This window comes from Saccopteryx leptura, chromosome 2, assembly GCF_036850995.1.
Source record: "Saccopteryx leptura isolate mSacLep1 chromosome 2, mSacLep1_pri_phased_curated, whole genome shotgun sequence".
Taxonomy (NCBI): domain Eukaryota; kingdom Metazoa; phylum Chordata; class Mammalia; order Chiroptera; family Emballonuridae; genus Saccopteryx; species Saccopteryx leptura.
In genome coordinates, this window is record NC_089504.1 from 88,647,501 (window position 1) to 88,674,668 (window position 27,168).

The 27,168-nt window shown below is 37.7% G+C and overlaps 1 protein-coding gene across 3 annotated transcripts; it reads right to left on the reverse strand.

Moving 5' to 3' along the window:
- On the reverse strand, positions 1 to 27,168 carry C9orf72 (C9orf72-SMCR8 complex subunit). 3 transcript variants are annotated; one of them, XM_066368299.1, is made up of 11 exons: positions 27,063 to 27,168; positions 21,097 to 21,584; positions 19,561 to 19,620; positions 14,631 to 14,726; positions 13,889 to 13,953; positions 12,179 to 12,251; positions 8,966 to 9,082; positions 7,000 to 7,235; positions 3,172 to 3,229; positions 1,932 to 2,041; positions 1 to 1,839 (listed from the first exon to the last, which is right to left on the reverse strand). In XM_066368299.1, the coding sequence occupies exons 2-11, from the start codon at positions 21,538 to 21,540 to the stop codon at positions 1,653 to 1,655; spliced, it is 1,446 nt and encodes a 481-aa protein (XP_066224396.1). In that variant the 5' UTR covers positions 21,541 to 21,584; positions 27,063 to 27,168; the 3' UTR covers positions 1 to 1,652. The 3 variants fall into 3 exon arrangements, with proteins under 3 accessions (XP_066224396.1, XP_066224397.1, XP_066224398.1); XM_066368300.1 differs by lacking the exon at positions 27,063 to 27,168 and adding an exon at positions 27,023 to 27,058; XM_066368301.1 differs by lacking the exon at positions 27,063 to 27,168 and adding an exon at positions 26,794 to 26,923.

Here is a 27,168-nt window from a genome sequence, read left to right on the forward strand (position 1 = left end):
AACTTTCAAAGATATTTTATTCAAAATTCCCCTTCTAGGAGAAAATATATGTAGCAATGTTTACACGTTTTAATAACTTATTTCACTGTAGAACTTGCATTCTATATAACAACACAATAAACCAGCAAAAAATAAAAAAAATCAGTCAGTACTTAAATAATCTATCATGTACAATCACTGAGTAAAGCGAACATCGAGGTGCTGTGTATGTATCTTTCCATGACTGACACAGCATCAGAGTCAAATCAAGTTGTCTACATCTTTCCTGTTAGTGATGGAAAGGCTGTTAAGAGCATTTCAGAATGGACCTGTTCCCATTAAATCTGGGTAAGGGCAGACAAGGCTCTATCACTTTTATCCCTTTCTTATATAAATATTTTTCCCTTTTGTATCACTTCCACAGTTTTAAATAAAAATTGTTATGCTTACATATATTACTAATATGTCAACACTGTTGTTATAGCACAGAATTATGTTAATCAGTTATTTTTATGGCTGGTAAAATGGTCTAAACACATAAAGAAAAAAAAAAAAAAAAGAAAAGAAAGAAATAGACCACTTAGTTCTGCCAAAGTAGCACCTAGTAAAATAGCATGTCAGTAATGTTTTTCCTGCTGTTCTTCATGTGATGTAGGCAACGACACACAGCAACAACTTCAAAAATATGTGCAGAAATAAGAGAAGACAAGATGCTATTTTCTATTCCTGAAAAAAGATATTAGTATATTCTCTATGGCATGTAATAACCTCAGAGTTACAATGACTGCCAAGTCAGGGTAAGACTAGACGAGAGGAAACAAGATGAATGACTAATTGACTAGTGAAACCCAAACTTCTTCCAAGTAATTATATTTTCCAAGGAAGAAAAGGCACAGGAGGTGCACATTTCTACTTGGCTCAAAAATAATGAAAATTAATTTAAAGAGTTGGCAACAACTACTAAAACATAAAATCCAATTTCCTATATTTTCTTACAGAGCTTCTTACCAAGCAAACAAAAATCACTGTGACTGTGGTTCATCACAATTGGGACTATACACACTGCTTAACATTTCTACACAGACTGAATCTCAATGTCTAAATCTACAAAGTAGGGTCTAATAATTAATTTTAATTAAACATTTGCTTGAACAATATTTTTTTCTAAAGCTTGACCTAGGTTCAAGTTAACTTCCTGTCTTATGGAAATGAAATAATTTAGATGTTCTAGTTTCCAGCTGATTCCAACAGTATTACAGTAACCCCAAATACCAACAAACACAAAAGATGGAAAGTCAACTAGGATTGCATCTGTAGAAGCTAACTCGGATTTCACTTTGATACATGTAAACCATAAATCCTAAGTTTCAAAACCAGTGGCTGTGGTCAAGTTTATATCTATATCTTTTTTAAAGGTAGCAATAACATTTATTATAATTGTAAACATAAGTCAGTATCTCAAGAGAGCATAACTAGGAAAAGATCCATCCACTGTTAACAACACACCTGAGAGCCCCTTGCAGACTTCCTGTGACGACTGTAGTGTGACCACGTTTAAACTGCCATTGCTGAGTACAACTGTTGGGTGTGACCACAGGGACTGATGTGTCCCACACCACTGAGCTACTTTAGCAGCAATGATTGTGACAAAACATACTTAGTAAGTTGCACATTTAAAAAGTCATTAGAACATCTCGCTCCTGTACACTAGTGTAGAAAGACCTTCCGAAGACGAACGAGTGCAGGCCTGGTTTGATCTTCTCGGCTAGAGCCATTACTATGCTAAGGTCGCCCTCTGCTGTTAAATCAAGGTCTATCTTCAGGTTCCGGAGAGATTTAAAGGGCTTTTTCCCCTTCTGCCTACAATTAACAAAAGAAATATATGTATATAACCAGAAAATGTCCAAAAGGGACAAAACAAAACAAAATTTCTTCCATCCAGTTTTACTTACGTATCATCTTCTATATATTTTATCAGTGTCAAGGCTTTTCTGTGAAGGACAAGTAGAAACTGTGCAAGGAATGTACTCCTGAGAGATAAGCCAGGTTTCAAATGAAAGACCTACAGGAAAATGAAGCATTTTAATCAACACTCTGCTCTCATTCTACTCACGCAGCATGTTACTCTCCCAGTGTAACATGGGAGAGTTCTACTACCATGTTAAATATATACAGAAAACAGGCATCCCAGCACCTGGCAGAAAACATATTACAGCAGCTCCCCTCATCACTTCCACTGAGGTGCCTACCAGGCAGGAATAAGATATGAGAGTCTAGAAGCAGTCTGACAGTTTTATATTTAAAAATCAGCACTTTGCATTCTACCTCATAATATATGCATATTTATTATTAAAAACCGTAATTGTAAGTTACTTCCAGTTGCGTTAACTTAATTTTCTCTGCCCACATCTTCAAATAAAGTGGAAGCTCCCAGAAATTGAGCCATGCTTTGATTATGATTCTGAGATTCATATCCCTCTAGTACTCTTGTGGGGGAAGGGGGAGAAGAGACATAGGGAGGGTAGATAGAAAAATTTTATTTCAGCTTGAGAAGTATGGAATTACACGACTATGTATTATCCTTAAACTTTTGAAATATGACACAACTACATAGACCTGGATCAAAAATGTCTAGTTAACCTAAGGATCTCATTATTTCAAAGCTACATCTATGATAATGTTCCTTGACCTGATCCCCAGAATGATAGTATGACAAAGCTCTATTATATTAAGAAATAAGTCTCATATAATCTATACTTTTCTTCAAATGTATAATTAAGAAGATTTTTTGGAAAAAGAGACTAAAGATGCTACCATTGAAATAGAGGTATAGGGTTTAAAGACATTTTTGACTCAATGAAGGTAAATAGACATCATTTATGCGCTCTCTCCCTTCACCCTCAAAAAGAAAATACTTTTGAGTTATAGGTTAGTACTCAAAATTAAAACATTTATTATTTGAACTGAGGAATAATGCACCTTTAATTATTAGTATTCAGACTACTTATTAACAAGTCAAAAGAAAAATAATTTAAACACTTTAAGAAAGATCATAGACACTACAAAACGATAAAGACTCAATTCTACTACTATGTTAAATATATACAGAAAACAGGCATTGCAGGATATATTGAAAATAAAACAAAAATACATGTCATCATTCACTCTAACAATTTCAAGTTTAACATTTACCTGATCCAGGAAGGCTTTTACTAGCGTGTCTCTGTGTAAGACATCTTGAAAAATATTTCTACAAAAAAAATAGTCTAAATGTTAAAATGGTTGCACAATGCTACTTTCCATAATCCTACACTCTAGCCAATAAATTAAATTCCTAGAAATGGGTAATTATATATAAACATTTTTTATAAAAATCAGCTGTATATATTTGAAGACATGTTGACAGCTTTAGCAACTAGTAAATATAATACCCAATTCTTGACATCCTCAAAATAAAGACTCAATAAATATAGACATACACTAATACCCAGAACCCAAAACAAAACAAAGGAAAATGTTATGTACTAATAACTCCCCGTGAACATTTCAGGATGAAAAAGGTAAAAGGACAGATGTTAAGAGTCAGTCTAGTAGGAGTCAAGAGCACAGCTAGATATCTGTAACATCACAACCCCTGGGTTTGTACCAACAAGCACATCACCTAACAAGTAACAGGAACCATCTCCTGTTCTAGGAAAGCACTGCCTACCTTGACAATGATCAGAGCAAAAAGTTAACATGCAATGAGCACCTGATGAAATCTGTATCTAACATACCACTTAGGACAGGCATGGCCAACATAAGGCCCACGATTAAATTTTTAATATTCTCCGCTACTTTAAAATCTCAGCTACTCAGAAGCGGAAGTGTCTTTGATTATTGGAAATCGAGATATTTAAGAAGACAGTGATACGTGGAAAAGAATTCCATGTGTGACTAATCTAGGGTTAACTTCCAATAACTGGTCGAATGGATTCGCAATACTTCTTTATTTTTTAAAAAAATTCCATTATAAAGATTTACAACTTTTGTACTCGTCTGTACTCAATATAAACTGATTGATGTTTAGCGGCGATGTGAAACCCACATTCTTTTAGGCGGAGTTTGCCAGTGCACACCCAAGGTCAAACAATTCGTTATTTTTGTGGTCAAGTGTGCTGAATAAAGTGGCACTGTAGCATAGACAATAGCTGCAGCTGATAACTGAAAACGTGTCCAGGCTGTTTGTATAACGAAATAATAGTTTTATTTGCGATATAACCCCTTCAAGCTCATTCTATTAATTAAATAGTTTTGACTGATTGTGATACAGTTTGGATATTTATACAGTATGTAATTATATTTTTATTAAAATAATATTGTATATTAAAATTTTTTTTACTCACATTTATTCATAAACAAATTACATAATAAATTTTTTTAAATTTTTTAAAATTAATTTTAATGGGTGACATTGATAAATCAGGGTACATATGTTCAGAGAAAACATCTCCAGGTTATTTTGACATTTGATTATGCTGCATTCCCATCACCCAAAGTCCAATTGTCTTCCGTCACCTTACATAATGAAATTTTGTTTTATACAAATCTTTTTTGTATTTATGTTTTAATTTTAATATTTCATCTGGCCTGTGAAAAAAGTTTTCTTTCTAATCTGGCTCGGGGCAAAAACTGTTGGCCACGCCTGACCTAGGATATAGTAGATGCTTAAAAAAAATTGCCCTCTTCCCAGGTCTGAACTCCCTTTGATCTTTCCTCCTCTCTCTTCCCTCTCCTTGCCTTGTATGTACCTAAAGAATTTACTGGCTGGGTAGGTCAGTCAGAGTGTTGTCCTGAAATACCAAGGTTGCAAGTTCGATCCCTGATTAGGGCACATAAGGGAAGTGACCAGTGAATGAACAACTAAGTGGAATAACAAAGGCATGTTCCTCCCACCCTCATCCTCTTCTCTGTCTCTCCAGGCATCCAATTAGGGGCCAATGTGGACAACTGACAGCATCTGTTCTCTGGCTTTGGAGAAAAAATAAGGCTATTTAAGAATATGTTCTGAATATACCTGTTTCATTGAATGATACCTTGGTTATAGTGAATTAGATAAACCAAAATGTTAAGAAATATTTCTAGTAACTGACTTTTCATTTTTTATTGGCAGTGATTGATATTATTTTTAAAGTTAAAATTAAAAAAATCTTAGAAAATAAGTAATATTGTTCATAATAAACTAAAAAGTAAAATATGCAAAATTTAACAATACACAATCTAGTGGCTAAAAACATATTAGGACAGTTTTATGTTCAGAAAATTTACTTTGAGCTGGAAAAAAATTTAATTTCATAACAGTATTTTGTTATAATAAGCAAAACAATAGCTGGCTGATCAAGTTCGTCAAATTAGCAAAGCCAAACATGATTAGCTAAAATGAATGAGAAATCTTAAAGTATACAAAGTATACACATATCTTCTCTAAAAAAATACTAGATGGTTGTAAACCCACTCTGAAGTTTAACACATTCCTCCAAAAGAGCTCTGAAGCAACCAATCAAAAAGAAAAATAATTAAATACTTTAGGAAAGAAAAAAGTGCTTGAAGGAACAAATTATTTCTGAGAATTTCTACATATGTATGTACCAAATTACCAAACTGAATGTGAAAACTTGGTGACCTGGATTTTCAATTTTGACCAATTTCTTTATTTCTAAATTTCCAGTTTTCAAAACCAATTTCCCTAAAGCTTTCTCAGGCACCAACAAAAGAACACTAGAGAGCTGGGGAAAGATGGGTCCTGATGAAGTCATCTTTCTCTACCTGCTACACATGAGGCCAGGGATCCCTTGGACATGGTATTCCTTTCCTGTGTTTCCTTTTTTTTAGAGAGAGCGAGAGAAAGAGAGAGGCAGGAAGGGAGAGAGATGAGAAGCATCAACACATAGTTGCAGCACCTTAGTTGTTCAGTGATTGTTTTCTCATATGTGCCTTGACCCGTGGGCTCCAGCTGAGCCAGGGACCCCTTGCTCAAGCCAGTGACCTTGGGCTTCAAGTCAGCGAACTTCTGGGCTCAAGCCAGCAACTACAAGGTCATGTCTATGATCCTACACTCAAGCTAATGACTCCATGCTCAAGCTGGTAAGCCCGCGACTTCAGGGTTTCAAACCTAGTTCCTCACTATTCCAGGCCAACGCTCAATTCACTATGCCACAACCTAGTCAGGTCCTTTCCTGGGTTTCTGGTCACCTTCTGTGTGACTACTGGTGCTCTACGTGTCGGGTGCCTCAGCTCAAAACTTTTCTTAAAAACTCTGGACAGCTGCTACTCCAATTTCACTGCTACCTTACATACTCAAACCTGTATTATTCTAGGTAACATTTACTGAACACATTCTATGTGTCAGGCACTTTAACTTAATTGAAGAGAATCATAATAGCAACAACAAATCTTTTCCTGATTTCAGAATACCATTTAAGTGTTTTCTTAGACTTAGGGTATTATAATTCAGATTTATCATCAACATTATTTTCCCTAATTAGGTCCTCACTGAATATTTTATTATCATTACTTTTTTACCTTTTTAATTTAGTAATCAGAATTTATGGTAAGAAACAAATACTGCAATATAAAATGCAAAGTAAAAAGAATGCTCTATTAATATGTTTGATAGTTTTGTTGTATCTTATATTCATATGTCAAGAAAGAAACAAAAAAACTCTTTGGTTTTTTAATAAGCTTTTTAGTGCCTCGTATACATTAGACTACCTAGTACTGTGCCTAGAGGCTCAATATATATTTGTTAAATAAATATTTAAAAGTTTTTAAGAACTAATATAATCTAGTTTATGGGAAACACAATTATAATATGAAAAATAAACATTTAAGAAATAATACAAGATTAACCATATATTTCTTCAAGCATAATTCTAATAATGCTTGTTTCCTTTTAAACACAGACTGTTTTGTCACTACTCATGAAAGATACAATTTCATAATACTGTTTAACGACAAATCAAAGAACAGGACATTACTTACAAATCAGGAGTGAAGCTTTCGTCTGTGTAGATGACAGTATCCTGAGCCATGTCTTCTTCTGAAGTGGCTCTCCAGAAGGCTGTCAGCTCTGATCTCATGTATCTGCGCTGATTGTAAATATGTTCATGACAGGGTGGCATCTGCTTGACAGTATTGACATCCACATCGATGTGTGTGGTGGGATAGGGAGCGTACATGACTTGCCGGAAGGGTAGCACAAAGCTTCCAGTGGAATCCTGGCACAATGAAAAGAAAATTTACTGTCTGATATGCCCCAAAATATAAAGAATTATTTCTTTAATTAAAACAAAACAAAAATCTGGCTTTGATTTAGCAAATCCATCTCCAGAAATTTATACTTGGATATTAATCAGGATTGTGTGCAAAGTTTTAGTGGTAGAAACATACAAAGCATCCAAAAAAGAGAAGTGATTAAATTAAGCTGCTGATGTTAATGTGTTGATCTTGAAAGAAATTCATGACACACTGCAAAAAAAAGCAGGTTAGAACAAGCAGAGTATAATCCGTTTTGGGGGGTGGGGAGGGAGATGTGAAAAAGATACATATAGAATTAAAATTTTTTTTTTTTGCAAGGCTCTTGATATGTAATGTTAAGGCATTTTCTGAAAGGCTATACAGTTTATAATTGCATGGAAAATTCTTAAATTTCATTAAATAATAGTTGGAAGTTTTCCTCTATGCATCTAGTATAGAACCATTTCAGGGATAAAAGTATATAATTAAATGACAGGTTGCTGAGGAAATAAAAGTACTAAGTACATTTGAAAGGAAGAGGTTCTAATTTTCAGATTTGTACGGTTCAAATCAGAAATGAATTTCCCTTAAATAGTTTCTATGTATATTTAAATACAATTATTTTTGGCTCATAGCATGCATAGTTTTGAAAATGCAAAAAGTGGAATATAATTTTTATTTGCAACAATTTTTACTATTCTTTCATTTTGTTATGTGTACACCCCAAGAAAACATCCACTGTGAGAGAATCACTTAAACATTAGAAAATGTACATCTTCACGTGTCTGAATATAATCAAAATATCAATATTAGATTCCACAAAGTAAATAATTATCCTCCCAGTGATTATTGAAGATAATGGCTAATTTAAATTTATCTGTTTTGTTCCTTCAAAGGCAGACTTAAATAAATAAGAGAAAAATATAAAATAAATTTTCTAATACACACATAGAGAACAGATCAAATCTTATACACTTTCAAGTTAGAAAGCAGGCTTAATTCTTTTCAATAATTATGGTACATAAACATAAAATGGTGACAAATCCATTCAGTAAAAAAGAAATGTTCCTACTTTAGACATGCAGTTGATTCAAGCACATATTAAAAAGAAACAAAAAAATACCAAGTCCTGCCTGACCAGGCGGTGGCACAGTGGATAGAGCATCGGACTGGGATGCAGAAGACCCAAGTCCAAAACCGCGAGGTTGCCAGCTTGAGCACTGGCTCATCAGCTTGAGCACGGGATCACTGGCTTGAGCATGGAATCATAGACATGACCCCATGGTCACTGGCTTGAACCCTAAAAGGTCGCTGGCTTGAGCAAGGGGTTACTCGCTCTGCAGTAGCTCCCCCTACCCCCCTACCCCGTCAAGGCACTTAGGAGAAAGCAATCAATGAACAACTAAGGTGCCATAACGAAGAATTGTTGCTACTCTACTCTGTCCCTTCCTGCCTGTCTGTCCCTCTCTCTGTCTCTCTCTCTCTCTTGCTTAAAAAAAAAAAATCCTAATGCCAGACAGGCTGCAACAGAAAACCAAAGAAAACACAAAAGAAAGATATTATGTAATGTTTTATCAACTATAAATCCGTAAGTCATATACTATATGCTCAGACCTGTGTAAAAGAAGCTGTCCCCTTGGCATAGAAACATGAGATGCATGAAATACATTTATAAAGAAACAAAAATTAATTTTGTGACAAGAAGTGATACCTTCAGCAAGCCTTGGACAAAGAGTCCTGACTCATATTTAAATGATGATTCTGCTTCACATAATCTGGAGCACTTCCTTTCTGCTGGAGTTAGAAAAAGGCATAATGTTTTTACTATCTGTAAAAGAAGAGATTTTAGTATTAAAATATGGAAAAAATATCATTGGTTGCTTACGAAAAAAACTGGAATAGAAATTTCACTTATTTTTGTCAATAAAATACATCCTGAGAAACAATTTTTAGTCACCCAGAATCATGGGCTATAATAGCTGTTGCTTAAAATTGGGGGTCTGTGGTCAAATAGGTTTGGGAAATGCTGGTAAATTTACAGTATGATATCCCCAAACCTTTAACATTTGAATACATATTGTGACTGATACAAAATGCACTTGTCTGAGCTATTTGACCACGGCACCTTTATTTCAGGAGGAAGTAAGGACTTAGTTTAAACAGTGACTTGCCCCTTCACCCAGCAGCATGTGCTTTTCAAACAAGTAAACAATTCTGGAGACGAAACTAAATGCAGTTAAATTAGGCAGAATTATGGCTTTTGTTTAGTAGTTATACATGTAAAATCCGATTATAATGAATACCAAGAAGGATCCAAATCCTTCAAAAGAACAAGAATTAATTCCATGATATTTGATTTAAAATAAGCAAGCTATTGTTTGGGGTTTAGAAACCTATGATTCTAATAGAATTTGAGCTAGACCTAAATTAAGAGAAGTAAAAAGCCATTGAAGGGAAGCAGAATTTGTTACCTCAAAATACTCCTTTTTGGCCTAAGGATTATTTTAGGCTGATTATTTTTAAGAAACAACAGACACAGGAGAAACCCTTTTGTAAGAGACATTTAAATACATAAAGAAAATCTCCATAATGAGAAGGATGACTAAATCTTAGACACTCTTATCAATGGAGAAGGCAAGAATTTAGATCTGCATAACCATACCTTTATCCTCTTAATCTCTCATCAATAGGCCTTTTACTCATTCCACCCCCCAACATCTTTTGATATTAATTGAGGATGATATTTAAGGTGAAGGCCTGGGCCATTTGGGGAGCTACACCATTTTTCTGCATATCCACCATGTAAACAGGAGGCATACATACTATTAAACGTGTTTGTTTCTCTCCCTTTAATCTAATTACAAGGGGCTTTCAGCCAAAAACCTAGAAGGAGAAGGGAAATTTGTTTTTCCTCCCCTACACCATGTAACTACGTTGGAATTCAGACTATATTTAGACTTTTTATATTAAAGCAGTGGTTTACAATCTAGAACAGTAGCAACCTTTTTCTCAAATTAAAAAGATAAAAGGGGAGGTATTAAACCAGCAAACAATGTGGGATGAGAAAAATATTTAAAAAACACACAGTCCCTACCATAGAGCCTTTCTCCCTTCAAGAATGACTGGGAAGTCTGTGAAACTGGAAGGCTTTAAGGCACTGGAAAGCCAGTAGCCAGGGCCACCATCACAGCCGCCTGGCCCATGCAGGTTCGCATTGGATTCGGACAGTCGGTAAAGAAACAATGGAGCCAAAAACTGATGGGTCATCATCTTTAATCCTAGCTTGCACCCGGTGGGCAAGTAAAAACACACACTGGGCTCCAAAACCCACTCACATTCAGTGCTCACAAAGCTACTGACTTATCTGAGTTTCCTAGAATCAAAGGTTTCTAGCTCACCAAACTTATTCACCTCTGCTCCCCATCTCCTTCCTTCTCCCTGCACAAACTCTGCACAAACTGGCTTCTCACTCAACATTCCGCCATCTTGGTTGCTTCTCCTGGCCTCCTCCATGTGGTCTCCCTCTGCTCTCTGCTCTGCTCTCTCCTCTAATGATAATCTCAGGAACCAAGAGAGCAAGCTCCCATTCCGCCCCCACTTTATAGTGTAGAAATCCAAACCTTTAATCCAATACACAAAATAGGGAAGTCTCTAATACAAAGTCACTTATCTGGGGCATGATGGGATTGCACCACCCCACATCAAAAAGGGTGGGAAAGGCTTAGTCCTAAAATCAAGCCTCAGGCTACAAGGATCCTGCCTGCCCACAGCCCGCCCCCAACACACACTGATATCACCTGGGCAACAGGCTTCCATGTGGGCAGTGCCATCTTTAACAAAGTGAGCATAATATATTTTATCTGCCCAACAGGGACACATATGGAAAGCTACTTTCTTGGAGCAAAAAAGAATATCACTAGACACTTGACACAGCATAATAATAGAGGTAAACCTATCTCACATAAACGGTATTATATTTACCAAATATAATTTTGGTAAATTAAGGCTCATGTCAGTATACAGAGTAGGTCACTGCAGAAAACAAGTTATATATATAGCTGTCAAGCAAATAATCACTCCTAAAATAGCTCCTGTGTAAAACTTAAAAAGAAAAATAGGTTTGCTTAAATTGATAGATACATATATTTATCCTTTAATTAATGGTCAGTGAGGAAAAGTACAAAATCCCTTAGTTTGCTGCCTACTGCTTGGAAATGTAATTGCTCATTAATTCTTATTAACTCACATAGCAATGAAGAAGTGCTCACAAAAGTCACTGAATAAAGTATAACCTCTATTGACTACTTAACAGAAATAGGTCTCTAATAGATTTAGAGGAAAAATAAAATCAAGGTGATCAGACGACATTTTGCTGGAATCTGTACCAAAAGTATATAGCTATCTTCATATTTATTAAAGATAACATCAGGAAATGAAAGACAACTTTTAAAGAATATCTGATTTTAAAGTATTCTCAAAACCATTTATATAATACTGAGACTAGTATATATGAGTTATCAAAATGAAACTGATAAATGACTTCAGTTTACTTTCAATTCCTTTTTACTTAGGGTACTACTGTAATTTGGTCAGGTTATATTGCCTCCTTATATTATTAGATCATTTTGACTGTGACCTAACCTTTTTATTTATTTATTTTTTATTCATTTTTTTTTCTTTTTTTTTTGTTTTTAGAAAGGAGAGAGAGAGGGAGAGAGAAGGGGTGGAGGAGCAGGAAGCATTAACTCCCATATGTGCCTTGACCAGGCAAGCCCAGGGTTTTGAACCGGCGACCTCAGCATTTCCAGGTCGACGCTTTATCCACTGTGCCACCACAGGTCAGGCACCTTTTTAAATTATAATTCATGATATGTTAGCAGTTATTAAAAAGTCAGATTATTTGCTAGATTATAAAATAAATTACCTTATTTACTTTCTCGGCACTGCTACCTACTACTACAGAACAGCCACAGGTTTGCAGGTGTGAGCTAATGGCACTGTAAATTAAAAAAAAAAAAAAGAAATTAAAAACCATTGGCTGTAAAAACAAGTGAGCTTCAAATAATTTAGAATAGCTTTACATGAGGAGCATCAAAGCTACAAGTATAATGCCATCTTTATTTCTATATGCTCTTCACAGAGATTCTTTCACTTGAACTTTAAAACAACCCATTTAGTAATATATCAACATTTTATAGTGGAAGGAACTGAGGTGTAGAGAGGCTAAGTGATTTACTTTAAGTCAAAGGGGACTAAAAATAATGCTATGAATGAATGGCTGACACTGAACAGGATCAGGACTCAAGTGCTTCTGACTCCAGCCACGTACGGCTCCTAGGTTAGAGGGACCCTTGCCTCTATGATTCCACCATATCCTAAAGGAAATGACTGTGGGGCTGAAAAGCAAGTACTTGATCCTTAACTCCTCATTTTTGAAAATAAAAATTTATGGAAATCTGCAATTGTAAAGTAACACTAAAGCAGATGAGACTATACATGTAGAGAAAGCACTTAATTAGAAACTAACATGTAGGCACTCAATAAACATTGGCTATTGTCATAATTTTCCTTAGAAGACATATAAATGCAAATGTTAACTATTTGCTATTATTATGTGCTTCATGTCCCAGGCACTGTTCTAAATGCTTAGTCTGAGTTATATCACTCGATACTTGAAGAGCAATCCCATGAAGTAGGTATTATTATTGTTTCCATTTTATAGATGAGGAAACACAGACACACAGAGTTCAGGTAGCTTTGCCTATGTTACAGCAATAACCCAGGAAATCTGGTTTTAAAGCCCAGTTTTAAGTACCAAAATCTACTGTAAGATGGAAAGGATGAGAAAAATATAAATAATTTTCTTTTCTAGGCCCAATTAAGTCAAGTACACCCACAACGCAACTTATTTTGAAAGGGTTCGGAGTTTCAGCTTTGTGAGAAGTAAAACAAGTCTGACCAGGTGGTGGCACAGTGGATAGAGTGTCAAACTGGGACGTGGAGGACCCAGGTTCGAAATCCCCAGGTCAAAGGCTAGAGTGCGGGCTCATCCAGCTGAGCGTGGGCTCACCAGCTTGAGTGAGAGGTCCCTGGCTTGAGTGTGGGATCATAGACATGACCCCAGGGTCACTGGCTTGAAGCTCAAGGTTGCTGGCTTCAGCAAGGGGTCACTCGCTCTGCTATAATCCCCAGTCAAGACACAAATGAGAAAGCAATCACTGAACAACTAAGAAGCTGCGACAATGAATTGATGCTTCTCATCTCTCTGCCTTCCTGTTTGTCCTTATCTGTCCCACTGACTCTGTTTCTGTCAAAAAAAAAAAAAAAAAAAGAGAGAGAAGTAAAACAGGAAACCGGAACCAAACAAAGAACCAAGATTTCTTGTTCGAGTATTATGAAAACTCAGCTTCTTTAAATATTAAAAAAAAAAAAAAAAAGAGTGGCATTGAGTATATCACAAATATGTAATAAATGAAAAAATAACATAAAACTAAGTAATACTCAAATATGCAATGTTGTCCCAGAACAATGTTGGGTAGCCATTCTGTGTTTACTTCCTTCCACATCCTTTCACAGGTGAGCATAAGATGCGTACCTGCTTCATCCAGCTTTATAAAAGAAATAAAATTCTTACTTGAGAAGAAAGCCTTCGTGGCAACTATCACCAATATCATCATCATTGAGAACTGTATCAGCAATCTAAAATGCACCAAAAGAAAATATTATTCTGGAATAATATAATGTTAAAAAACACTTTTAGTACATAAGTTTCCTGAAGTCTAGGATTCAATATAACACACTGCCCTGATTTCTGGCATCAAGATCCCCATAAAGCAATCTCTGTGCACTACCATAAACTTTCAGAAGGACAAATATGAAAGCTGGTCAGGCAGGTTAAGCTACAATTTTTATAAGAACAACCTTCTCTTCTGAATCAGGAGAAAATCTTAATGACAAAAACATCAGAACGCAAGAACAGTTTCTGAAAGACTTCTCTATGCGTGCATAGTGTGTGACTGAAAGTGTCCTCAACAAATGATTAAGGAAACTAGATTAGCATATATGAGTAAACTTCCATTTGTACACTGTTTATGTATTAAATACTGATTGCTTCTATAAGGTCTAAAATTCTCTCATGTCTAGGATATGAAAGAGGTCAAATAAATAAATTTAAGTTATCATAATCATGACACTGACCAAAAAGCCTCCAAAATTTCAGTGTGTTTGTTAAAGTGACTAATATATTTAACATGCATAGTATGTATGACAAAAAATGCATACTACTAAAATGAGGATACTACTAATATCCATAACAGTGAGGTAATACAAAAAAATTGATAAGGAATACTACTACTTCTATTTAATAAAGAACTTACATCTATTTCTTCAGGAACACTGTGTGATTTCATAGATGAAAGCAGTTCCATTACAGGAATTACCTCTCCAGTAAGCATTGGAATAATACTCTGACCCTGCACAAAAAGTAAAATGAGGTAAAGAGAATTATACAATATAAGATAAGCTAGACAATAAAAAATTAAATACTGAAAGCAAAGAATAATGCCCTTTCATAGGAATACTTGACAACTTGTTCAAACACAGCTCCAAACAAGTCTACTATTCCAAAACATTTCTAAGAAGCTGACTTTTCATTTATTGATTTGAGAGAGAGAGAAGTGAGGAGGAGCGGGAAGCATCAACTTGTAGAAATGGTCTCTTGTATATATATATGCCTTGACTGGGCAAGCCCTGTGTTTTGAACTGGCGACCTCAGCATTCCAGGTCTAAAACATTTCTAAAGAATGTACATGCTGCTTAAAACTCATTTTCATTCTTCCAGAAGTAACTTTCTTTAGAATACAATTTATCATTTATCATATACTGTTTTTTTTAAACTTTATTATAGGCACTACTGTTACTACAACCTGTTCCACTTTTTGTTTTTTTTTTTGTTTTTTTTACAGAGACAGAGAGAGAGTCAGAGAGAGGGATAGATTGGCATAGACAGACAAGAACAGAGAGAGATGAGAAGCATCAATCATTAGTTTTTCATTGCGACACCTTAGTTGTTCATTGATTGCTTTCTCATATGTGCCTTGATTGTGGGGCTACAGCAGACCGAGTAACCCCTTGCTCAAGCCAGCAACCTTGGATCCAAGCTGGTGAGCTTTGCTCAAACCAGATGATCCCATGCTAAAGCTGGCAACCTCGGGGTCTCGAACCTGGGTCCTCTGCATTCCAGTCCAACACTCCATCCACTGAGCCACTGCCTGGTCAGGCTATCATATACTGTTAAATGCAGTAATTGAGTCATCACGCCAAATTTAGAAAAGATCCCTTTTTGAAATGTGAGCTAGTGCTTGTTAATTAAAGGTCATTGATGTGTTTTCTATTTAAAAACGAGGAAAGCAATGAATACGTATGACTTTGAAATCCTCAGCAATTAACTCAGTAGTAAAGCCTGAATCAATACTGAATGTCCACATTCATAATAAGCTATAATTGTTGTAAGGTGCTAAAAGCTACAGAATTAATGTTAATATTTTAGGAAGTTTAAAGAACATTTTATTAATTTGGGCTAGGCGTGCAGAAAGATTTTGTAAGTGTGATTTCTATGCTTGTGTGATCAGCATCAAAACTAAGATGGCCGATGGCACTGTGTTGTAAATACAGAAGAGGAAGGAGACTTGGATTCTCTGACCTTCCCCCATACTTATGGGGAAAAGGATGAATAGCTAGCCAGGTACAGGAAGAAAAAGATTAAATTAAAATCTTTTCTTATACTGATGAACCATTTACAGGCATTTGTCCCTATGGAAACTACCCCTCCCCTCCTGAAAGCAGGCAGTTAATGTATGTATCTCTAAACAAAAGGTATAAACTTATGGTGTGATGTCAGGTTTTCTCCCCTCCCATGTATGATTAGGAGTATATAAACAGCCCCTGAACTAGTTTTGGTATCTGCACAATTTGGGTCTGTTGCCCTGTGTCAGCCATATGCGGCCGGCATATTTAATAAATTCCTCCTTTAATAAAACTTTTCAAAAACTTATTTGGACTACGTGTCTCTATGAACATCCGTGGAATTGTAGAGTGGGTACTTTACAACATAATCTACCCAAAAACAAATCAAAATCATCATATATGTATATTTAAAGCATCATTATACACAAGTGTCCTTTAGCATTCTTCAAGATAAATAATTCTTACATTTCAAAAATGTAATTTTGAAATCTGTAGTTTCTATAGTGAAACTGAATAAAAACAATATACTAGAATACCACAAAGGTAAACCATCTAAAAATCAAGTGATCCCTCTTTTAGTCACTACCACCACCACTCTCCCCAAATTTCTGACCATCCTCAATATGTAAACTTTTAGAGAGGTAGATGAAATTGTTGTGCATCTATCAATCTTTAGCTAATCATGTTTTTAAAATCACATATTAAGTTCAATCAAATAGTTTTTCCCCTCACTTATATTTCATGAAACAATTTTTATTGAAACTTCTTCACATGCATTTTCAAATTAGAACCTCTGTCAACCTTACAGCCGTTGTTTGAGTGACCTACTGCAGTTTTTCAGAGCCCCGATTATGTCAGTTGCTTGAGAATTTAAATGTGGTTCTGCCTCTGGAAATTTTATTTTAAGCCAAAAGCCCTTTGCATCATAGAAATTTTTATTACTTAAAAGAAGTCATCTGGTAGTAAGCTCCACAACATAACCTCTCATTGTTTCTGTACATTAAAGTACTATAATTCTTAAGTGCTTGTTTACAATTATAATTAATAACACTGCAAATCAACAGGATAGTGACTGAAGCTCAGAAGATAGCTACAAGCACTGAAGTTATTTTTCACTTATGTGTCATCTCCAGATAGTATTTACTGTTCAAAATAAAGTCACTGAAAGCACAGCATATGAGATTTGCAAGGACTCAATTATCAGGCAACTCCTTTTCAGAAAGCGTAATTGTAGGAAAATAGTCCTCTTAGGTTTGGGCAAATATAGTAGTTCACAAACAGTATCTGACATTTATCATCATAAGCAAAAAAATACCCTTACTGAAACTTAATGAAAAAATCCTACATGGCTAAACAGAGAGGCTCTGTAAGAAAATCCTTTGTTTCCTTTCCTCCTTGAACTTCTGACTTAAAAACTTCTGAGTAGGAGAATATTTCCTCTCTAACAACCTGTCTGTCCCAGCTATATTTTCCTTATGACATAGAAGGGGTGAGACAACATCTTCAAAAGCCCTTAAAAGAAAAAATTCATTAATGGTGGTAACTTTATAAGTATAGGCTTCCAGTTTGAAAAAAAAAAAAAGGCCCAGCAAAAAGCAGAATTTTACTAGGCCAAAATTTCCTTATCTTGAGATAACTCTAATTACTCCATAACTAGAATTGGCAAAGGTCACTCCATTCCTTGAGACCCTGCTTACTGATCCAGTAAGCAAAGACTAGACTTGTCTGGGTAAAGGGAAACATTTTCTTATATGTCTCAGACCTTCCTCCAGAATTACATTCTCTGGCTTGTAAAGTTATTTACAAAAGTGCAGCTACAACAATTTTAGAAAGGAGATCATTTTATAGGGTTTTATATTTTTCTTATTTAACATCCCTGTAGTTTCACAAATTCTAAGACAAGTTTTTGTTTAAAGTACCATTCTGTCTTGGTCATGCTCGAGAACCAGGGAAAAGGCAATCCAGTCATGTTTATATTGGAGTTTCAACAGAAACAAAGAGGGTGGCCAGGGGCAACAGGAGTAAAAGCAAAGAGCCCGGTGTCCACTGGAGAGCCATCTTCAGAAGAGCTCCTCTGCTCTACACTGACATGGCTTGTCCTTTATTTCCACAAGGGGAACCCTATCTTTGCAATCCTGCTTTCCAAACTCTGGTGCCTGCTCTCTAAGGGTATTCAAAGTCATAGAATAAATATGGCACATTTTCCTGGAGACCTGACAGTACAAGAAGCCTGATCGGTCTATAGGTGAGGAATATCACTGGAAAATCATAATATTAAAACAAATAGACATAGATATAACTTAGAAAAAAATGAAAACTGTATGAGTTTTAGTTACAGCTTCAAAGACGTGTTATGCTTAGAGCTGTGCCTACACCTATAGGTACCTTAGGAGTACGCACTTTCCTCCTGTTACAACTAACTACTTTTGTGAAAATGTTTGAGAAACAGTAAAGATCTTAACATACAGTTTTTAAGTTTGACTATGAACAAGTGATTCAGAACTTACGCTGTGCATACAGAAAAAAGGTAGCAAAATAGTAGTCTGTAGATGCAATTACTATTAGACTTCACATTCAACTATTCAAGGTCTAAGACAGGGGTCCCCAAACTACGGCCCGTGGGCCGCATGCGGCCCCTTGAGACCATTTATCCGGCCCCCCGCTGCACTTCCGGAAGGGGCACCTCTTTCATTGGTGCTCAGTGAGAGGAGCACATTGACCATCTCATTAGCCAAAAGCAGGCCTATAGTTCCCATTGAAATACTGGTCAGTTTGTTGATTTAAATTTACTTGTTCTTTATTTTAATTATTGTATGTGTTCCCGTTTTGTTTTCTTACTTTAAAATAAAATATGTGCAGTGTGCATAGGAATTTGTTCCTAGTTTTTTTTATAGTCTGGCCCTCCAATGGTCTGAGGGACAGTGAACTGGCCCCCTGTGTAAAAAGTTTGGGGACCCCTGGTCTAAGACATACAAGTTTCTTTCTTTTTTTTTTTTTTTTTTTTGTATTTTTCTGAAACTGGAAACAGGGAGAGACAGTCAGACAGACTCCCGCATGCGCCCGACCAGGATCCACCCGGCACGCCCACCAGGGGCGACGCTCTGCCCACCAGGGGGCGATGCTCTGCCCCTCCGGGGTGTCGCTCTGCCGCGACCAGAGCCACTCTAGCGCCTGGGGCAGAGGCCAAGGAGCCATCCCCAGCGCCCGGGCCATCTTTGCTCCAATGGAGCCTCGGCTGCGGGAGGGGAAGAGAGAGACAGAGAGGAAGGAGGGGGGGGGTGGAGAAGCAAATGGGCGCTTCTCCTATGTGCCCTGGCCGGGAATCGAACCCGGGTCCCCCGCACGCCAGGCCAACGCTCTACCGCTGAGCCAACCGGCCAGGGCCAAGACATACAAGTTTTTACTCAGTTTATTTCATACATCTCTATAAAGGAGGCTCTGTTCATTTTCAGGCTCATGCTGTCAAACTAACATGGCTTCAAGGCCTTAACAAAGGTGGCCCTCAGCCTTAACATATATATGCCATGTGCACAGCATGTATGACAGCAGCATCTACCTTACCTGATCTTCCATTCTCTCCGTGCCTTCTAACACTATCTTCTGGACATTCTCTTGCCTTTCCTGAGCAAGGGAAAATTCATTAAAATCATTTTAAAAAGTAACATTTGATTATTTTTTTTAACTGTACCCTTAAGCAGCAGACATGCTCTGGTGTAATTTAGGTCATAGGAAAACCACTTTTCACTTTAGGGCAGAAAAAGGTGGGGAAGAGTAACCAAACAAATCCATGGTCTCCGAGACAATGTAAAATAAAGTAAACCACCTTTTTATTTGCAGTTAAAAACATAATTTAGAAGAAAACAATCAATTTAACATCTGCATAATTTCACAAAGGTAAGGATTTGCACTTTTCAAATTAACTAAAGTCAAGTCAAACCTGGGGAATATAGAGCTTCCTGATTTTACAGGATTTTCAAATACATGTAAAAAACAAGGAGGCAAGCCTGCAAACACGACAAAAAACTATTCCTTTAAAAAATACTATTTTTCGCCTGACCAGGCGGTGGCACAGTGGATAGAGCGTCAGATTGGGATGTGGAGGACCCAGGTTCAAGACCCTGAGGTCTCCAGCTTGAGCTTGGGCTCATCTGGTTTGAGCAGAGCTCACCAGCTTGGACCCAAGGTTGCTGGCTCAAGCAAGGGGTTACTCGGTCTGCTGAAAGCCCATGGTCAAGGCACATATGAGAAAGCAATCAATGAACAACTAAAGTGTCGCAACGAAAAACTAATGATTGATGCTTCTCATCTCTCTCAGTTCCTGTCTGTCTGTCCCTATCTATCCCCCTCTCTCTCTCTGTCTCTGAAAAAACAAAAACAAAACAAAACTATTTTTCCTTACAATCCAGTAGAAATCTCATAAAATGAATAATTCTTTAGTGGATTTCCATGTTAGTGTCAAACTGCAAAGTAAAAAGGAGAAATAAATTTGTTCTTCAGATGTCCCAGAAGTATATGGAAATGTATCACTATATATTAAACTCTAAGATTTACAGAATAACAATAATTTCCTTTAGCTCAATCTGCAAAAGGAATGGAATGAATAGGAATATCATTTATAACATGAAAATGAAATAAAAGAAGTATCTTCTAGAAACCTCATTTTACAAATATGGAAACTTGGCAAAGAAGTTAAAGGGACCAAAGGTACCATGGCCAACTGCTATGAAACAAGTATTTTGAAATGTACCCACACACAGTATGTGAAACACAGTCATGCAATTCCAAAAAAAAAAAAAAAAGCAAAAAAACTTTGAGGCAAAGGATCCCAAGACAAATATGGACTCTAAAACTTACGTTCCCTGATTTCTCTAAGCTTTAGAGTTTTATTTGTAATATGGAGCTATCATCCCCCTACCTTTTAGAGTTATGATTATCACAGATATCACTCTACATCTATCTATATCTACTGAATAGATGAAAATAATAGCCAGTGTTTAAAGTTAACTGCATATAATTTCTAAAAATTAGATATAAATGCATCAAAAGATAAACTTTCAATGGCTATGTTAAATGATGAATAAGCTCAAAACCACTCACCTTATGCATCCATATCCTTCCTTTCCGGATAATGTGTGTTAATCTATCAACACACACTCTGTGAAGTGGGAGGTAGAAGCTAAGTTCTGTCTGTGGAAGTATAATTGATAGCCCGTATGTGCTCCTATCCCCATTCCAGTTTCCATCGAAGATTAATGAGACAATAATTACTCCCTTTTCAGACAAGACAAAAAACTTTACATCGATAGCCCCACTCTCTGCATTTCGAAGGATTTCTCCATTTAAGGTGTGGTTGGCAAGAAAAGTTATTTCTCCATCACTGAGAAGTACCTGTTCTGTCTTTGGAGCCCAAATGTGTCTTACTCTAGGACCAAGAATATTGTCCCAGTAAGCAAAGGTAGCTGCTAATAAAGGTGATTCACCACTTAAAGCAATCTCTGTCTTGGCAACAGCTGGAGATGGTGGAGGACAGAGAGTCGACATCACTACATCCCAACTGTCACATTATCCAAATGCTCCAGGGATATCTAAACAAGAACATACAAAACCAGTGTTTAGGTTCAGCGATTTTAAATTCATCCGTCAAAAACGCAAATCATTTCAGCATAGATGGTTTTCTCCTCTTCAGTCAAAAAAGATTTGGAAACATGTCTCCAACCAGAATAGAAACATTCAACTAGCATGACAGGTACACATAAGTGGTTGCTGATAGAATCTTATGATATATAGTAACCTGTGAGTTACACTCAAAAATATATTTACAAGTCCAAAGTAACAATGAACTAAAAAGAGCCTCTGAACACTCTGATGAAATATTATAAACTGAAGCTCAGAGTTCCTCACTGTTCCCAAATATCCAGTCTATGGACAATTGTAATATATTGAATAATTGGATATTTGGTTCCTAAATCATATCAACTAAAGAGGATCAAATGAGGAAGGGGAGGCCTCATTTAGAGACAATGACTCTTACTGTAGGTCGAACTGTGTCTCACCCCAAAATTTGTTCAAGTACTGACCACCAGTATCTATGAATGTGACCTTATTTGGAAATAGGTATAATCTAGTTAAAATAGGGTCATAATACATTTGAGAGAGTCCTAATGCAATGTCTGGTGTCGTTACAGGGAGAGAAAGATTTGGAGATACAGAATAGAAGAAACAGGGCCATGTAAAGATGAAGGCAGAAATCATAGTGATGCAGCTATAAGCCAGCAATGCAAGGTCAGCTGGTAGCCACCAAAAGCTAAGAGGAGGCAAGGAAGGATTCTTCCCTTGAGCCTTCAGAGAAGCACATCCCTGCCTACACCTTATTGCGGACTTCTAGTTACCAGAACTATGAGAGAATGTTTGTTGTTTTACATCACCCTGTTTGTGGTACTTTTTTTATGGCAGTCCTAGAAAGTAGTAAAACACCTGACAGTAGAAATACCTTAAAAGCTGCTAAAAGGTTGGCCCTGGCTGGTTGGCTCAGTGGTAGAACATTGGCCAGCATGTGGATGTCCCAGGTTTGATTCCTGGTCAGGGCACACAGGAGAAGTGCCCATCTGCTTCTCCCCCCTCCCCCCCCCCTCTTCTCTCTCTCTCTCCTTCTCCCCTCCTGCAGCCATGGCTTGATTAGAGCAAGTTGTCCCCAGGCGCTGAGGATAACTCCCTTGCCTCCGCCTTAGGAGCTAAAAAATGGTTCTGGCTGCAACAGAGCAAGGGCTCCAGATGGGCACAGCATCGTCCCATACTGGGCTTGCCATGGGATCTAGGTCAGGGTGCATGTGGTAGTGTGTCTCTGCCTTCCCTCCTCTCACTAAATAAAAAAATAAATAAAAGTAAAATAAAATTTATATAAAAAGAAAAATAAGCTGCTAAAAAGGTAAAAAAATTGCAAAAACTCAGCAGTGTGGATCGATAACAAAAAAATGAGTTAACAGTCCTGTTATTCTCAATGAACCCTCTGGGTACCAGGGTACGAAAGCCCATTCACTGCAGGTGTTTAAAATGACACAGACACAAAAAAATATAACATTTAATATGCTAGTCAAGAAAGCAGTATTTTTTATCACTACAAAGAGAGTTCTATGCAAATGGCTTAAATAAAAAAGCTTCAGTTTTTAAGAACAGTGCTTTTCAATCTTTTTACACTTGGGGGCTGGTGAAAATAGAATTATTTCTGGGACTGCTAAGGAAGAAATTACCCTGAGCACAAGTGAATTTGACTAAGATCAGTGGGTCTATAATCTTCATACATCAGGTGGTTAACTCTTACCCAGACCAGCCCACTGACTGGCAGTTGAAAAACACTGATATAGAACTTGAGAGAACAACACAACTGGATGGGCCCTGTTCAAGTCTTTTAATCTACTGAGAAAACAAGACACGGAGACAAGAATGAACTGCCCACAGCCACAGAGCAGACCTCTTGTATATCTTAACATTCTCAAATATATCACTCTCTGGGGGTACATTCTATGTGATGTTAGTATAAAATAAGTCATTTTTGCCTAATATTAAAATTGAATATTTCTATTCAAAGACGGAAAATGAAAAAAATGACAATTTCATTTAATCAAGTCTTATTTGTAGAATCCATTCATCAAAATTGTAAAAGACAGCAGTTGTTAGCTGAATAGATCTCTTTGTCTATATGATTGCTTTGGGATAACACATTTAATCAATAAATTACGTCAAAGCAAACCACTTTACTTAAAGAATTTTATCTATGTCTTGTCAAAAGTCCACAGATTGATGAAAAGCAGCGACTTCTATTTTTATAGTATTAGATACACACTTTATCATTATGTCAAGAATAGATATACACAGCCTGGCTAAACATTTTAAGTACAGTGTGTCCGTAAAGTCATGGTGCACTTTTTTTTTTTTATCACCGTGCATTTTTGACCGGTCACAGGAAAGCAACAAAAGACGATAGAAATGTGAAATCTGCACCAAATAAAAGGAAAACTCTCCCAGTTTCATACCTATTCAGTGCAGTTCGATGTGGGCTCATGCACAGATTTTTTTAGGGCTCCTTAGGTAGCTATCCCTTATGGCCTCTACAGACTTGTCACTGACTGATGGCCTATTTTAAATTTTCTTTAAAAAAAATAATGGCAATCCATGTGGTGCCCCTTTATTTATTTATTTTTCTGAAGTGAGAAGCAGGGAAGCAGAGACAGACTCCTGCATGTGCCTAATGGGGATCCACTCAGCATACCCACTAGGGGGCGATGCTCTGCCCATCTGGGGCATTGCTCCATTGCAACGGGAGCCATTCTAGCGCCTGAGGTGAAGGCCATGGAGCCATCCTCAGCATCCGGGCCAACTTTGCTCCAATGGAGCCTTGGCTGTGGGAGGGTAAGAGAGAGATAGAGAGAAAGGAGAGGGGGAAGGGTGGAGAAGCAGATGGGCACTTCTGTGTACCCTGGCGGGGAATCATACCTGGAACTTCCATACGCCGGGCCGATGCTCTACCACTGAGCCAATCGGCCAGGGCGTGGGAATGTTTTTTTTTTTTAATGTTATATCACACTGTAAGTGGGTATAAGCTCTATAGCTTGTTTAAAATATTCACCATTCTGGATAGAATTTAAGTAGTCAGTTTACAATGATAGAATACAGGAATGTAATTTGAATTGAAACTGTAATGATGCTACTGTCATCATTAACAACAGCAAACAGAAAACCAAGAATATTAATTAACACACAGCTACAAAGTAGTATCGTAGCATCATTTTTCTTTTGCTCTTTGTTTTTGGATAATAAAGGCGGATAATCATAAAGGTTTAAGAGTGCAATTCAAGCACTGCATCATTTTGTTGAAAATAAAAGCATAACTGATAGTGAAAATTAAACTATGCTAGACCACCAATTATATTCAGTCTCAGAGCTAGTATCCTTAGAAAACAAGGATCATATTGATTGTTTAGCTTTAAATTCTGTCAAAAGAAATAACCTGAGAAATGAAATGTCACTAAGAAGTATAATTTGGAGCTGTAAAAGTGATTTTACTAACACTTTTAAGTCATCATTCTGGTGAGGAAAGTGTACTTATACAAATGTGGCTGAAAAAAAAAATCAGCTCAAAACCAGTCGTCCCTTTCTTTTTTTTTTTTAAATCTACATATTTATTTACATATAGTGTTGCCTTCCCCCACAGAGTTACCAAATGTTAGCCTTAAGAGTCTTTTGAGGAAAGCCAGGATCCAAACTGGATGACACTGTGGTCTGCCACTCCTGTTAACAAAGAATCAGGTTGATGAAAACGTACCCAACATACTTTCCTAAAATAATCCAACCTATGTAGATTATTTTAACTATCATTTGTTTAAAATGTTAGCAGAGTGGCAGATCTTAAGCTTTGCTTTTTCTTAAAGCTTTACTAAAAATCAGCCATCTCTTCTCTGAATGGTATTTAGAAAGTCGGGTGGTCCATTGCAGTTAGTTGTAAATCAGAATTTAACCATCATTAAGATCCACACTTCCAGTAACCATACTTGTTTATTTTCTTCCAGTCCTAAGAGAAGCAGGGTCCTAAATCAGTCCACCTTAGGAAACAGGAGCTGTCAAACCAACTTTATGGACAGTGAACTGCTTGTAACACCAGACAGTTTGCAACTTTCCACATTTTCATTAGGCAAGACTCAGAGATGTTCCAGATACCTCTATCAGGCCATCTCTCACAGCTTCAAATTTCAGTTAACAAAGTAACCTACCACTCCTCTGAACTACTTTATGGAGAGCCCAAGGGCAGGCTTGAAAGCTAGGAGTTTTTACAGGTTTTCTACTTCTTTCCCTGGACTGCTAACAGAGCCAAAAAGAGAGACTATTTTATCAACTTTAGAAGGAAAAAAATTCTTTAGCCCCTATGTAACTGTTTCCTGGAGCAGATTAGTACTAGTTTACTGTACAATTTGCAATGTAGTTCATAATTTTTCCCACTTTTCATATGTATAACGAGTGTAGTAATCATAAGGCAATTCCAACTGATTCCCTTTACTAAATAGTGGCAGGTTTGACAGGTGCGGGCAACAGTGCCTTTGTCCCGTAATACCACCACAGTTCAAGTATTCCTGCGCCTGTGATGTTTCCATTACGTTTTCCTAAGTCTGAGAAAGATCATATCTAACAGTGCTTTCCAGTCCCTTTGGCACAAAGTAATGGCACACGTACTGTGTCCCTTTGCTTTGCATTACAGTTGAGAGATAGTGACAATCTGAACTGGAATTGATCCACTGGCCACAACCAGACTGTTCCTTTGCTAAGAGCCTAACAATGCTCGCCGTTTCTGAGAGGGCCATCTCTCTTGGCCCACTGCACGACCTCCCTCCCTGCCTCGGAATACAGACGCCTAGAAGAGGTCACCCGGGCCACTATGACCCCGTGTGGACAGGGCAGACCTTTAATCAGTGTACTTCTTTCCAAAAAGTGATACCATCAGTCAAGTGATGCCCAAGTCACCACGGCCACTTCCTTTAAGTAAGTCTGTGTGACCGCCAAGCTGTGATGCAAGCGGGTCATGTCCCACAGAACGGCGCATAACCCAGTCTAGAACTAACGCCAAAATATACGAGTGGGCGTGCGGGGTGTCCGCACCGCGTCCCGACCCGCATCTCTCCTCTCCGCCCCACCCGGTCCGGGGCAGCCGCGCGCTGCTCGTCCCCGGTCCTCCCGGGGCCGGGCCTCTCGGTGCCCGAGGCCCCTTGCAGTGGAGCCCGCGACATAGCGGGTCCCGCTGGTTCTCACGTGGGTCTTGGGAAGGAGCTGGCTCCGCACTGCGGGAGGGACAGCGGCAAAGAGGCTCCATCCCCACCCGTCTCTGCGCCGCCGCCGGGAAGCCCGGGGCCCGGATGCAGGCAACTACACCAGTAGCCGGGCGGGAAGTCCGAATCCCGGCCTCGGTCGCCCAGGATAGAGAAAGAGAGAGGATAACGCGAACCCAGGGGAGAGCTCCCAATGCCGCCCACACGCGTACCGGACCCCAGAAACCCGCGGCCCGCCTGCTTCGCACTCACCCACACGCCGCCGGCGCCGCCGCCGCCGCCGCCGCTGGGACCGCAACCGCAGCCCCGCCCCCGCCCGCCTCTGGCCACGCCCCCGACCCTGACACCGTGCGCGTCG